Here is a 15,319-nt window from a genome sequence, read left to right as displayed (position 1 = left end):
GATCAAGCAGAAGTACACTCAGTATCTACAGACTACAGTCAGTAATAAAGTTTTTACACACACTACTTGAAAATATCTACAAATAATTCTTATTCAGGTGTTTATTGATGAGCTCTCATGCTTAAGTCATAGAGGAGTGGAAAGGGAGATGTTGAGCAGAGATGTGAGGTTTTATATGACCAGACCAGGTTTCAAACCACTGGCCTGCATGTTTTTTAGGTTCACTACAGGTGCGGTATAACCTGGGAGGTCTGAGGGAGCCATTTGCTATAGATGTGGACCAGCGTAACCTGGCTAACGGACAGCCACATAGCATTAACATGTCCCGTGTCGACAGAAGCATCACCATCCAGGTACAGACCGCACAAACACACACACACACATCTGAACGCTCACTAATACATACTTTAGGCTTTTAGTTGATGCTCAGAACCCGAAATACTTACATTTCAATTTCAAGATCCTACTTACAAGCAACCAAGGAGTGGCTGAAATAGGATTGCAGTTGCAGCTACATGCTGGCAAAACTCTCTCACACACACATATTCAATCACAAGTACACAATCACACAAGCCCAGTGAGTGTTAACTGAATGGTTTGCATTAAGTCAGTGTCCTGCAGTGTCCTGTTCTGTCTTCTGCTGTGATGAAACCACTTGTCCTCTGCCACTGTTAATCCACTTCCAGTAGACAGCCTAAGTATAGCAACAGAGAGAATGAATCGATCTGTGTGTTTGTATGAGTGCACAGTGTTGTGTGATTGTGGCTGCATATAATCGTGTGTTTGTGTGTGTGCGCAGATATTTAACAGTGTGTATTACTGTGTGTGTATGAGACAGAGCGAGAGAGATACTGTGCATGTTTGTGCTTGTGCGTGCTAGTGGATTTGCACATATCTGTGTGTGTGTGTGTTTGTGTGTTTATGTGTGTTGACAGGGGGTTGTTTGTGTGCTCTTGCAGTTAAACAGCTTAGTGCAGATCAATACAGGCAAGCCTCTGTCAGTAGCTGTCAAGGATGGAGTGAGAATTCAGCTAAACTATTACAGACTTTGTTCTCAGTTAAAATGCTCAGATTTGGCTGCAGGCTGCAATTTAAGGAAACCACCTGTAAATCTGAGTTATTGGTTGCATCTGGATTACAATAAATGTTGTAGTTGCATTGGCAGCTTGCCAAAAAAATAATAGTCTTTTCTAAAAATCAACTTGAATTCTTGAACTTAACATCTACACAACCAACCAAATGATCTATACAACCATTTCTGTCAGCGTGGCCTCCTGTATAATGTGCAATTTAAATACCAAGTTTGCACATCATGTAATCTGACATTAATACTTCACACTTACACTTATAATATAAGTGTCATATTATAACATTTTTGTAGCTGTTCACACATTTCATAGAGTGTGTTCCCTTTGGTTTCCTTTGCATCGGTGTATACAGTGTTCCGATTAATGAATCATCCATTTACAATTAGATGATGAACAGTCTGAGATATATTAAGAAAAATTAGTGCAATTAGTGCAATTCAGTTTGGCAGGCTGGTTCTGGGCCCGCGGGCCACATGTTTACCACCTTTGTAATTTGATAGATGCTCAGGTAATAGCAGTACATAAATTGAAATGAATGAAAAAAACATCCAGATATTATGTGAATGGGGACACTAATAATGCCACCAGCCACTGTATTATCACTGTATGCAAACAAATTAAGTATGAATGTGTTTGCAGGGTGTTCAAATGAATACGATCGGGAAATTAATGAAATACATACGCAGGAAATGAAAACGCACATATCATTCAGTCAGATCTTAGGGCACAAGATGATATATATAATTTAGTGGAGTGTATAATAGATAATAGAGACTGAAGATGTAATTAGTTGTGCTCTTTCAGATTCTGCCCACAGTGGTCACGATGTCACCCTCTGTTGTAATAATTGATGACTGTGATGACACTTGCTTTCATTAAAGTGAAATAAATTGTTGACCTGAATTAATCACACAACCCTGACAAACCTATAATGACTGCATTGCATCTGTACATGGAGCTATGATCCCATCTATACAGGAATATCATCGCCTACATTCAAGCACCACAGTAGAAATAAAAAAAAGTTGCAACAGAAAGAAAATTCAATTGAAACATCCGATGGAAAAATATCATCTTCATTTTCTGAGCAAATCACATCCTGCGGCTGCTGATCACCCCAGAGGGAGCACTTCAACACAATGCATCCATTTTTACTGGTATAGAAAGCGGTCAGAGCAACTGTACGATTCTTTGCTCATCACACACACATAAATACATGCATGCACACACCTTCGATTCCCACTGGTTGATCGCAGCTGAGATGTGTCTAGATATCAATGTTCAGCCCAGTATTCAGTGTGTGACTGAAATATTAAATCGAATATCCCCAGTTTACCACTCACCATGTGTTCAGGCTGTACTCCTTTGAATCTTCTGGTCTTTTCTAAAAAATAAATTATAGCTTCAGCACTTAAACAGTGAAGACTGTTTAGAGAATTTAGAGAGCCCTGCTGATGTATCACTGATGTGGTAATTTGGATTTAAGAAATCAGTAAGGGAAACTGTGGGGGAGGGATGGAGAGAGAAAATAGATGAAGTTTGTAGATAGGGCATGAAAAGTAGACCCAGACGGTATGCTAATGAAGATAACTTTGATGAATGAAACGTTTTCATGTCATGCCTTACTTCCTCAGGGTTCTTTTCAAGGTACAAACACACACTTAATATCCACACGTAAACAGATGTGGACATGCATACCAACAGACACGCACGCACAAGTGAGATCTTGTCAGGTCAGCTCGCTACAAAGGCTTCTTCACTGCTACGCTACCAAAACAACATTACTCAGTCTAATTCATCTGTCCACTCCACTGCTCTCATCCTGTCTCTTCATACCTCCCACCTTCTGGCTTCTCACATACTCTCAAGGGCTTTTAGTAATAGTTTATTTACTTCTAGCAAGGAACCATGACTGCAATTCACATTCACACTAATAGGATGGGACATATTCCATGCTGGATAAGAGTAGCAAGAGAAACACTTGGCAAGACTAGGGAGTAGGTAGCACCAACAGGAACTGTCAGTCTGGTTACTTAATTCTCAAATATAGCATACATACACAGACATATCAAGCAACATTCTTCCTTATGCAGATGCCATGATTGATTCTTAAAAACCTCAGAGTTAGTATCGAGCTAATCTCTATAAACCACATATGAATGCAGAATCTGTAGGTAAGGGACCAGGATTTTGGCACCAGAAGCCTTATGGTTTCTGTTTGTATGTAGAGTAGTATTAAGTAGTCGTGTTTGAGCAAGCCTTTGGTTGCAACAGTCCAAGGAGTACAAAAGAGGCAGAATGCATTGCCTGCATGCCCTTTATGCATTTTCTGGATATCCACTGGCTACACCTGAAGCTCCGAGACATTTGCTGTCGCCCCCATGGGCTAAATTATTGTCAGATGACAGCCAACGGGTTCTGAGATTGCCAACTAGCTAGTTAACATAGTGAAGCATTTAGCAGCCAAAAGCAAGAGTTGGTGGAGACTAAACACAGCTGAAGGGAGAGTGGACAACTCCAGATGTTGCTAAATATCTGCTACATGTGTAAATAAGATGCAGTTTGAAGTTTGCTATATGATATGTCGGTGTTTACTGCTTGTTTCTGCTTCCCCCAATAGGACATAAAATGAGTTAGTGTAGATTTAAATAGTCAAAACATCTTCAGACCTTTTTCTATAATGTATCTTGTACTTTAGTCGTTCAGCGAGTTCTTTGATACGCTATCCATCAAGAGCATTTATAGTCAGACAGAACAGGCAGAACTTTGACTGTTTTTGAATCTTCAAACTTAATTATCATGAGCTGAAATGTACACTTGCTAATTACACAGTCTGAAATTGAATCACAAATGTTTTGCATTATGAATTAAACATGCCAGTTTTTATTTGATAGCATGTCATCAGTATTTCAAATTTAACCAACCCATCATTATATGGCTTAAATGCTCATCAGAAGCCCTTGTTGCAGCTGCTCTCATCTGAGATATAACAACATGAGTGAGAGGCGGAGATATGAGTCAGATGCAATAAAAGTCAGTTATGCTGGTGGGCCTGCCAGTGAATCAAATTCAATTTCCAGGGTAAAAGAGCGAGTCGAGTGTTTACCTGAGGCTGTGGAGGTCTCACTTCTCTGCTATCAGGGCTGCAAATCTTAAAGGCGTTTAGACAAGCGACTGTTTAGTTTAAAGACATGACAGAGAACAAGTAGGAAGACAAGTAGGAGTGTGGTAATTGGAATCTGAGAGGGGAAAAAAAGCAGAACAGAGATGGAGAGAAAAGAAACAGAAGGAATAGAGAGTCAGGGTGAAAGGAGCGTGTTGAAAGAGAAATCTCCTGTCTATTGATAAAGAAAATAGACACACAAAATATGATAACAAAGATCACTTTGATATTTATGTTACTGAACATCTTCATAGTCCCAAGGCTAATGTGTGGATTTTCATGTGCACACAAATACCTACTGAAATGTAAGTACAGGCATACAGAGTGCAGTGCACGTAGCAGTTTTTAAGAAGTCTGTGAGGTCTTGTCAGGTTAGCTTGTTATCAAAGGCATACCAAGGCTAGATCAAAATAAATTCCCATCTCTCCATCTCTGGCTTTCCCTTTCTCTCAACCTAGCTCGCTGTGAGGGTTTAAAGATGAAAGTGTGGAATCCCTTCAGGCACAAGACATCTCATCTCTGTTTCCTCCTCTCCTCTCCTCTCCTCTCCTCTCCTCTCCTCTCCTCCGTGGTGAGCATTAATGTGGCTCTAGCTGGTACAGAACAATAATTCAGCACTGATACTGATATTTATGTTTAACTTCATTTAAAAAAAAAGAAATGTGCGTTTATTTGTACTTAGTTTCTCTAATGTTTAATGTGTGATTGGACTATCTTTTGTCCCTCAGATATCATTAGGGAAACAAAAAAGTTGCCACAAAAGTAAAAAAGTTCTGAGTGTACTGTAAATTAGTTTCAATATATTCAGCACATTGGCTAAATTAGATTCTTTTGAGCACATAGTTAGGGAAATAGGTTTCACCCATTGTTAATTTTCTCTTTGTCTAATCCCTGATTACTTTGCTTATGTAAGCTTTATGTAACCTATGAGGCCAGAAGCTCATAAAGGAGAAAACCGTGTTGTCTAAAGATCCCAATAATTGTGGTTGTAATTGACAAAGTTTGGTAAAATGAGGTTCTTTTCCTTGGTTGTCTTTCCTCTGTGGACCTTTTCGTGTGGTTTTGAGACTCAGACCGCCGTCCCTTACTGTGCAGCCAATTTGTTTTCACAGATAAAAGTAAATAAGCTGAGCGCAATTTAATTGTGCCCCATTATCCCACCCTCCAGTCACCGTGGAAAACAAAACCCACACAATGCTCCTCTGAGACCCGGCTTTTGGAAAGAATCAAATTAGGATATGCTGCGTGTGTGTGTGTGTGTGTGTTTGGAAAGAAACAGGGAGAAAATTGTCTGGAAGGGTAGGGGGTAGAAAGCTTTTTCTGTATGGATTCAAACTTGTAAACAAGAACAACTACACACACATGCACACACAAGTCTCAGCCCTTTAGTGAGAGTCCAGCACAGCTCCCAGCCGACAGGCCAAAACAGCTATTCAGCTCATCAATGGAACAAATTTCCAGTAAAACGCACAGTAACAAAAGTCATTTTTTTCAATCAACCTCCCCTGTCCAGGCTTGTGGCGTTGGTATGCATTCTGCAGACTGGTGTATGCCGAGATACAGTCCTCCTGTGAGCAGAGAGAAGGGGGGGAAGATCTTTTATTTCTGGAACACACAGAAACCAATTTGTGAGATTGAAATGATTCTCGTCAATAGCACCGGCTGAAGCCTTCAAGCTAATTAGAAACTTCAATGAAACAGCAATAACAAGTTAATTATGTTGCAGGGATATTAAAGTCATGTATTCCCTTCCTCCATCACCCTCTCTGCTCTCACATCTTCACAGACGCTCGTCTTTGTAAACATGCTGCTTATTCTGTCTCGGTTTTAAGTCCTGGGGAAAGGCTTTGAACCCACCGCAGACTTTAGAGATTGCAGATTGTGAATTAATGTGTGACCATTTATCTCGAGTCATGGTGAAGAGCTGTTTGTTTTCGGGGTCATTACTGGGGATTCACTTTGCATTCAGCCATGACTTGCTTCACTAGACAAAAAGAAATACCAACATTTTCAGCTTATAAGCCAAATAAGATGTTTTCTTTAATCATTTGCAGTGACAGTATGGAGTTTGATGCATAGGATAGATGCCTCTGTGTTGGTATTTTGAACAGGGATATAGCTCGGTAGACACTACTTGGCATGAAATTTTCTCCTAGTTTACAGAGAAAGATCATGATTCGTGGGAATAACATGAAGATTTATTAACTTTCCAGTTTCCCCTGAGCTTCCCTGACATTTTAAAACCACAAGAGGGAGCCATTGAGCTTTTGATTGTGCTGTGTTGTAGATTTGCATTGCTTGACAGCAATGAATCACCGTCTCTTCTTCATCATCTTGTGTCCTCTGTTTAATGTGCTGATGCAGGGGCTGGCTCTTTTGAAAAGGCTGTGGTCAGGAGTTTCAGATCCAGACTCTCTTTTAAAGTGCAGATTCTAATACATTATCTCTCACTCCTGCTCTCTCTCACTGTTTCAGTTGGATCATTACCCTCCAGTGAGCTACACACTCCCAGATGCCTCAGACACACAGTTCAACCTGGTCAAGACGCTGTTCTTGGGCAAAGTCTTTGGTGAGTATGTCAGCTCGTCTTCTCTGCTCACATTTTAGAATTTGCACTTCATACTGAGTTAACTTTTACCATATTTATTAGATTATCTGCTCCACTCCATTCCCATCACATCATGGTTCAACTAGTTCTTTAGGAGCTTTTTCAGTGTTAAGAATCTCACTGTATATTCATTGTTTATGTTTTTATGAGGTAAACATAACATCTCCTATCAAAACATAAAAATCCTGGAGTTGGGATATGAACACAATGTTTTGTTTTGTTTTTACAGCTGTTGTAATATTTTATATAGTGTATATTTATGTTATGGTGTGTATATTGAGTTATATTTCTGCAGTTTCTCTTTATAGATAAACCATCTCATTTACAAATGTGTCCTTACAACACAAACATATACATAGATCAACATTAATAGAGGCCAATTGAGAATACAAGCTAAATTAATAAAAATCCAAATACACAAACACCTCCACATTTGTCTCTATTCTGTCTGACTCAATAGAAAAGAGAGTAATTACTCACTATGTCCACTAGAGGCTACCAAAGGATTGCAGAGGGATATTGGTGCAGCACTTGATCCCAGCTGCATCCATCTCTGCCTGCATGGGTGTGCAGGCACATTTGTGACAAAATCTGGCGTATAATATGTTAGAAAACTTCAAATGACCTTGATAGTTTTTGTTGCCTAGCGTGCAGGAGTCCCACAGTGCATGGATAACTGTCAGAGCAAAAGAATCCCCAACCTTTACTTAAGGTGGATTTTCCTTTTTATGTTTATGTGGATTTACTGCGACAGCTAGTCTAAACAGAGTCCTAAATCTTCATTTCAAACACCTTAGACTTGTTTAAACCTAATTTGCTTCTTGTAAGTAGGTGTGGTTTATGGCTTGATTTTGATTGGTTAGTAGCTTCTTTAATTACTCATAGTTTGCCTCTGATAGAAGATTGTATTTCATTCTTTTCATCTTGCTGCAGCTTGCTCTAGTCTTCCCTTTCTTTCACCTCATCTCCTTTGTCCTCTACCTCAAGTGCTGAGAAAGTCAGTGAGGTTGAAGTAATGGCCGACTTCACTTACCAGCCAGAACTATCGACTGCTGCACACGCCACCAGAACCCCTGGGAATACAACCCTGCGCACGCACGCACACAGACACGCGAATGAGCACACGCGCACACACAAGACGCAGCCATCCATCTTCACCCGCCTTGCACAGATGCTTTAAGGACACACAGGACAAAGTCACCTCATATGCAGGCTTACACTTTGCACATCAGTAGACTCAACTTAGTGAAATAAGTCTCTAACATTGTGGCAAACATCATACAGAACAATACGCATAAAGACAACAAGTGAAAAATAAGGTCATCGCATTGAAAAAGAAAGAGGAAAACAGAAGGATGACAGGAATATTGTGATGAGAAGAACAGACACAGAGAGGAAACCGAACAAAAGCTGTCATTTGGTTTTGTACATTTCATCAGATCTGTTCCTCGTCTGTGTTGGGACCGCAGAGACAAGAGAGGCTGTCAGACAGCTATCAGATTCTCTATTTCTCGGAGACAGAGACTCTGTGTTTGATCCAGCACACACACAAACACACACACATTCTGATCACAGCGACATCTCCTCCATCTCCTCTCAGTCTGCTGACTATGTGATAGCATAAGTCTGTTAGAGAAAGATGGTAGAAGTAAAGCAATGTCGACATTAAAGAAGTAGATATACACAGAAAATCACCATCAATATACAGTAAAGATGTGGAGGGTTTTTTTCTATGAAATAACTCCTTAAATAACAACTCTTCTCACAGTTATTTTCTGTCTCCATCCACTCCCAAGGTAAGGACTTATGGGTGCTATCATTTAGAGCCCCAATGACCAATTACCATTCATTCATCTCTTCATTAGCTGCTCCTACATTTTGCCTGTAGGCTGCAAATGGCATAAAATACCTCCACAGTGCTGGTATATTTTCATTTTTGCACCTCACACTTATTTTGTTTCTTCCACATTAGACATTGACATTTTTTTCTGAAACAGTGCAAAATATGTTTAAAAATATGCCCTTTGTAAGAGTTAAAATTGTAAATAAGATTTTAAAAAACTGCCATCAATATGGATCTATATTGTCAGTTGTCGGAGACTACAACAATATCAGTAAACTTGTGTCTTACTCCTCAACATACATTGTTTTTTTTATGAATTTTGTTTTAAAGTTCAAGCTTAACGCCTGTAGAATAATGGACACTGCATAACAGTGGTTAGTATTGAAATTATTTATTGATTAGTCAATCGACAGAAAAACAGTCAACTGCAGCTTCAACTATGTTAATAATCAATCAATTGTCATTTTTAAAAATGGCGAACATTAGCAAACTTCTAGTTTCTCCAATATGATAGTGTGCTGCTTTTATCTGTAAGTTGAATGTCTTTAGTTTTTAGACTGTTGGATTTTGGACAAAGGATTTTTATATGAATTTGATGTGCTCTGCAAAATTATGACCGGCATTTTTACTATATATTTTTTTACAATAGAACATAATAACTCATCTCTCAATTGACTAAATAATCATCTGATTGTTCAATAACCAAGGTCATTGTCATTGCACTCCTGCCCGATATATAAAAATCTGACTGTAGTGCTGTGGTTAGCACAATATAACTCAATTTCTGAAAGAAAACTATGTTTACCTACTCGTGTTTGTATAGTGTTGACTGTGCAGCTTTGTTGTAGCTGTCGATGTGCATATCTCAGGTTCAGGGTCATGAAATCTACTTTTTCTTTTGTTGCCAAGGGTAATTGTGCTTAAGTGGTATCGATCATAAAACACAGGGATGATTCAGCACATGCTACAGTATATGCTACTGTAACTGCTGTAGCTTGATACTTAAAGGGATAGTTTGGTGAGGTATTTTGAAGTGGGGTTGTGTGTGTAGCATGTGTGATAGCCAGTGTCTTATCTACAGTAGACAGCTGTCCTGTCAGTAGAACTGAGCCTGTCAACAGCAGAGCATCCCTCTACTCCTGTGCCGGGATCTCTTTTCCAAACTAAGGGTGCACTGATCATTGTCTACTCTAGGTAATACACAAGTATGCATTAGCAATTCACACAACTCCATTTAAAAATTCCTAAGCTATCCCTTTATGTTATAGTACACAGTGTGTGAAGGTAACTATACTTCACAGCCTATTTTTCTATGCAAGGTAAAGATGTAAGAGTGCATGTCTTTTCTTCTATCATGCATCCGTGTGTGTTGGCTGGTGTGTGGGTTGATGTATTGCGCATGGGTCTGTCCTCCCTAGATCTCTGCCTCCCGGTGGAATCGATGGGGGGAGATGAGTCATACATTAGCCAGAGCAGCAGGCACGCTCCGAACCCAGTCCTCAGAGCCACAAATCTGTCTGTGAGCACATGCGTGTGAGTGTGTGTGCGTGGACTTTATGTGAGTGTGTCTATCTAAGGGAATAGACTCAGGGCCAAAGGCAGAGAGAGAGAGAGAGCAAGAAAAATAGTGACACTGTGAAAGTGCTATTAGAAACAGATGATTGTTGCCCTGAGGGTGATAGTAAAGGACATGTACATCAGTACAACACTGAAATTCTGATTTCTTTCATCTGTTTTTTTTTTTTATTCCCCTAGCCTCACTTGTTCTATTAACACTGTCCAAACACATTTAACACGTTGTTCCCTGTGGGTGCTTGCGAATTATTTTACACAGGCTGCCATTCTGAGAAACTCTTAACCCTGTGCCTGTACAAATGAAATCTTACCAATGTTTTAAACAATATGTGTCATCACTGTATATCTACATGTGCCCACTGAAGAATTTATGCCTCTCATCATCTAATTTAATGTGTCAGTAACCTTGTAGATCAAGATGACATTGGCTTTGTCACATGAAAATCAAGCTAAAGGCAAACCTGTAAAAAAATAAATAATGGGATATATATATGTTTTCGTGAAAATAAGAATGAAAATAAGAATGGTTGTGTTTTCATTGCCTTAGAATGAACATTTTATATCTGCTCACTGTAAATTCTCCTCCATGTTTGAAAGCCGAAGGTAAGGCGAGGGGTATTCAGATGGAACACCGTTGTTATTAATATAGAAGTGTTGTTTTTTTATTGTAGCATTTATTTAAACAGTAACATATTTAAATTAATAAATCTCCCTGTGCAGCCAGTAGTAGCAGTCAGCTGCTGGTAGGTCATGGAAACATATAGCTGAGGATCATAATTAAATGACTTTACTGTGACTTTATCAAGAGCGAACAACACTTTTCACCTGTAGCTTCTTCTACTTTACTCAGCAAAATTACCTGAGCACTCACATGAATACATCTGGGTCATATGACTAGTTAATACAATGCTCCTCAAGTGTTTTAAAGTTTTAAAGTTGAACATCTGAAATCACGATAATATAAAAAAACATAATATATAATTACATATTTAAAAGACATGAACTGTTTAATATTATACAGACAGTGTATAACATTTGTAGTGTAGGAGAAACTACATTTGTACATCAAGTACATATTTAAACACTTTTTAAGAACACAATTTCTGAACACGTGGAAATGTTCCAGCATGTTTGACATACAGTATATAGTGTGGATGATCAGCATAAAGTTGTTTAACGAACCACGCGTCACACTTTCCTGTTTCATTTCATCAGTTAGAATATGATCAGCAGGACAGCACATTAATGAAACATCTTATTAATTCTCGTACATTTCACCCTTCATCAACTGTCAGCAGCTTCCACTTTACACGTCCCCTGCGTGTACGGCATTTGCTTTCAACATCAGTGCATTAATGAATCATTTAATTGGGCTGCTGGCATATTGAGTATATTTTGGGGGGGTAGGAGTGCAGTTTTTGAGTTTTTGATTCAGCACTCAGCTCCTGGAGTCATAGTAGTGCTGAGTTGATTTATTATAACTAAGTACAAATTACATGTCCTTTACATTACTGCTGACTGTTGCCAACATGCCATGATGAAGTTCAGTTAATTTCCCCCCTTCCAGGCAGCCACTGGTTCAATGTCTTTTGTGCTCTGACCTTTGAGCAGACGTCCTGACTGTGATTAAAGCGCTGATCAACCCTGATGTTAGACAAGGCTGATAACACAGAGTAGTTTTCTCTTATCTGTCTCCAGGCTTTGTATCATCTGTATGCTAATTCTATAATCTCTATCATCTCAATGTGCCTTTAAATCGAGGTGGACGTACCTGTACGGCCACTGCTTTGTGTGTGTGCGTGATTGTGCCTGCGCGTGCAAGGATGACATCATGCTATCCTCTCCACTAGTTGTACTTTATACTGGTGAGTCCTGTTCCATGGCTGTGGGTGTCCGGGATCCAGGTTTTCTCCAGCTGCTGTGTCGGGAGTGGGGGTGGGACCGCACTGCAGCGAGAGAGAGAGAGGGATAGAGGGAGGTAGAGACAGAATGAGAGAGAGATGATTGCCAATGTAGAACGGTGTTAAGAGATCCACATACCAGAGAGGAGGAACGAGGGAAAGAAGAGGAAGCAGGGTTGCCTCACAAACTGTATACAGCCACTGCTGCAAACTCCACATAGGTAACTATAGTTGGATGCGTTTGTGTTTATGTGTGTGCGTATATATACCTGTGTGTCTTCATCTGTATGCATTCTGGCACATGCATGAGTGTGCCAGGGTCTAAGTCAGTCTTTCCTCTTTTCCTAAATGTAAAATTGTTTTTGCTGCTAAACATGAGAAATAGAGCCTTTCTATATCATCATGAATTGAAATGAAGCCAAATGTGTGATGCTTTTAAATTTTAAATGCCATCTAACCCCTGAATTAATCAGATTGCAGGCAAATTACACAGAACCTTGGTGTGTGTGTGTCTGAGTCAGAAGGAAAATGAGCCATCACAGAGAGTGTGATATTAATTATTTTACAGTCTGTGTGTTATGTCTGTCTTTTTTGGCTTCTCGTTGAAGAAGGAGCTAGAGGTTGCATTGTTAAATACACCTATGTGTGTACGTGTGTTCAGTATCTGAGGGTGTTGCAACCACAGGTGTATCTTCATGTCTTCAACTAACTAGTCATGCATCTACTTCACCTCTTCTTTTCACCTCCTCCCTCCTTGGTGTTCTTAGTTCACCACTTTGTGTTTGTTCACGCACCACACCACCTCTCTTTGCACATCTCTGTTCACTGCAGTTCAGTTCAGCTCCATGTTGTTTTTTAAGATCACCACAAGCAAATGCTGACATGAGCAAGAATTAAAAGGAAAAGTTATTATCAAACTTTGCATTGGGCGTTAATATAGAAGATATCTACACAGAGAAAAAGCACAAATATTAATATCCTTTAAAAAAATGTACAAAATACACAAATCAATTTGAAGAGAATTTAAGAGCACTGTGAACATTTCCTCTCATCTGTAGGTCACTATTTCTCACTCATCTTTTTAATCTTTAGTTTATTTTTCACTTTTATCAATTCATTTTCATAAAGCTTTCTCTCATTTTTTTATTTATATCTGCCCCTCTCTCTCTCTGTACTTCAGCTGTGACCACTGACTGTGTCCATGTGTGTGTTGCTACGTGTTACATATTTATTTCTGTATTACAAAGGGTGTGGTGGCTAGATTTGCATTAATATTCTTTTGATGTGCCTCAAATGCATCATACTTTCATTAACACCCCCCCTTCCCACCCCCCCTTTTTTTCCTGTCTCTCACCCCAGCATCAGCTTCCATTTGTTGCCATGGCAACTGTGTTTGATCTCCTCTACCCTAGCCCCTCCATTCGAGCACCCTTCTTATCACCCCAGTTCCTTCCCACTCTTCTTTTCCTTTGCTGCCACTCACTCACACACACAAACACACCAGACACACTCTTCTCTGTCTTTTGTCCTTCGCCTCTCATGTCTCTCACCTTTCCCCTCATCACCAGCCCTTTTTTGAAGAGGCAGCCGCACCCTCCCCCTCTGCTAGTTCTGCAGTTCTCTCCATCTTCCCCTCTTTTTTCATCCAAATTATTTTTTTATCCCCTTCATGCAACCCCCCCTCACCCCCACAACACAAAACACACTACAACCCGTTCTCCTCACTCCAGCCCTCTCCTCACAGCTTTAGGTGCTACCTCACCTTTTGAATTATTCATGTGATGTCACTGGCCATCCTGGTGACACACCATCAGAAGGTGCAATCCTCTGATCATGCTGAAGAGACGTGACGGTGTGTCTGTGTGTTTTGTAGAGCTGGATTTTTGAGGCGTCCCATATGGTATGTGGTAGGGCACAACTGTAGGACCTAGTTGTATTATTGCAATCTCAAGCCTTCTGGATTAGCTCTTTTCTAATCATGATTAGTGTGTGGAGAGCTGTTGGTTTGAGTGTGTTTGCAACTGTTTTATTGATCAGTCTGGAAAGCCCCTTTAGAAGCCACCAAGACAAGCAGAGTGAGGGAATACTAGCATTAAGATTAGTGTGTGGTTACTGGCTCTGACAAGCTGACATTACTTGTTAATGTTCATATTTTACTTTGTATGGTGTTAAGTCCTTGGCATGGAGAAAATATTCTTAAAATGTGTGTAGCAAGAACTTATAATGGAAAGCTTACAGTGTCTCGGATTTTCATTGGAGTGTTGATTCAGCTCTGTGGTCATTTCATTAGCTTGTGTTAGTGGTTTGTGGTTTTTGATTGCATTATAGTATAAGATATTTATGTTACTCCCTTTATTCCTGTTTGCGTATAAGATTTCATAGCGCTGGATCAACACATGACATTTACAACTTCACAAAGAGGTTGTTTTTTTTTCAAGGCAAATATATTGGATTACACTAAATAGTGCAGACATTTGTAACTGTGTCCATCTCTTGTTCATCTAAATGAATCTGATGCCATCAGGCTTCTTATCAGTGGCAACACAACCTTTAAATTTGTGACATTTATGGGTAACAGTGGTTATTTTAAATGGAAACATGCTGCCCTCCATGGACTGCTCCCTTGTGAAATCACTGGCCCCAAAACATCAAAAAAAAAGAGGCTTGATGGCTATTTATTCCTCACCAGCATTGTATGCAAAGCAGCCAGTTCTTCTCCAAACACAGAGCCTATTAGTATTCACTAACAGGCCTCTGCAGTGATCAACATATGTTCAGACATACAGGAGAGAGAGGACTTTCATATTCATAGTCTGTATTCATAAGACTGTTGTTATCAGTATTCTGTTCACTGTTCTTACTGTGACGCCGTGAAGCACTTGTTTCCCTACTGTGCGTGTCTGTGTGTGCTTCTCTCTCCCCCTATTCTGCACAACCTACGCATACGCAATATCATAACACACTCGTATTTCCAAGATATGAAGTGATTGATCGCAGATTGCCTCTGTTTCTGGAAAAAAAACAAAAAGGCTAATCTGTGCTTCATGAGCTAAAGTTCAGTTTGAGCACATGCACACATACACTCACACACACACACACACATGCATGTACATATACAATGTAGTGTATTGAAGCAACACA

The 15,319-nt window shown here is 39.7% G+C and overlaps 1 protein-coding gene across 1 annotated transcript in view; it reads left to right on the top strand.

Moving 5' to 3' along the window:
- The window catches only part of cntnap2a (contactin associated protein 2a), a 280,488-nt gene that overhangs the window by 258,791 nt on the left and 6,378 nt on the right, over nt 1-15,319 (top strand). Inside the window, exons 22-23 of the mRNA XM_027274194.1 lie at nt 220-353; nt 6,727-6,820. Coding sequence (XP_027129995.1) covers nt 220-353; nt 6,727-6,820 — 228 coding nt within the window. The remainder of the gene's footprint in view (nt 1-219; nt 354-6,726; nt 6,821-15,319) is intronic.

Source organism: Larimichthys crocea, chromosome XXIII (assembly GCF_000972845.2).
Source record: "Larimichthys crocea isolate SSNF chromosome XXIII, L_crocea_2.0, whole genome shotgun sequence".
NCBI lineage: Eukaryota > Metazoa > Chordata > Actinopteri > Sciaenidae > Larimichthys > Larimichthys crocea.
This window is presented reverse-complemented; position numbering and strand designations above follow the sequence as displayed.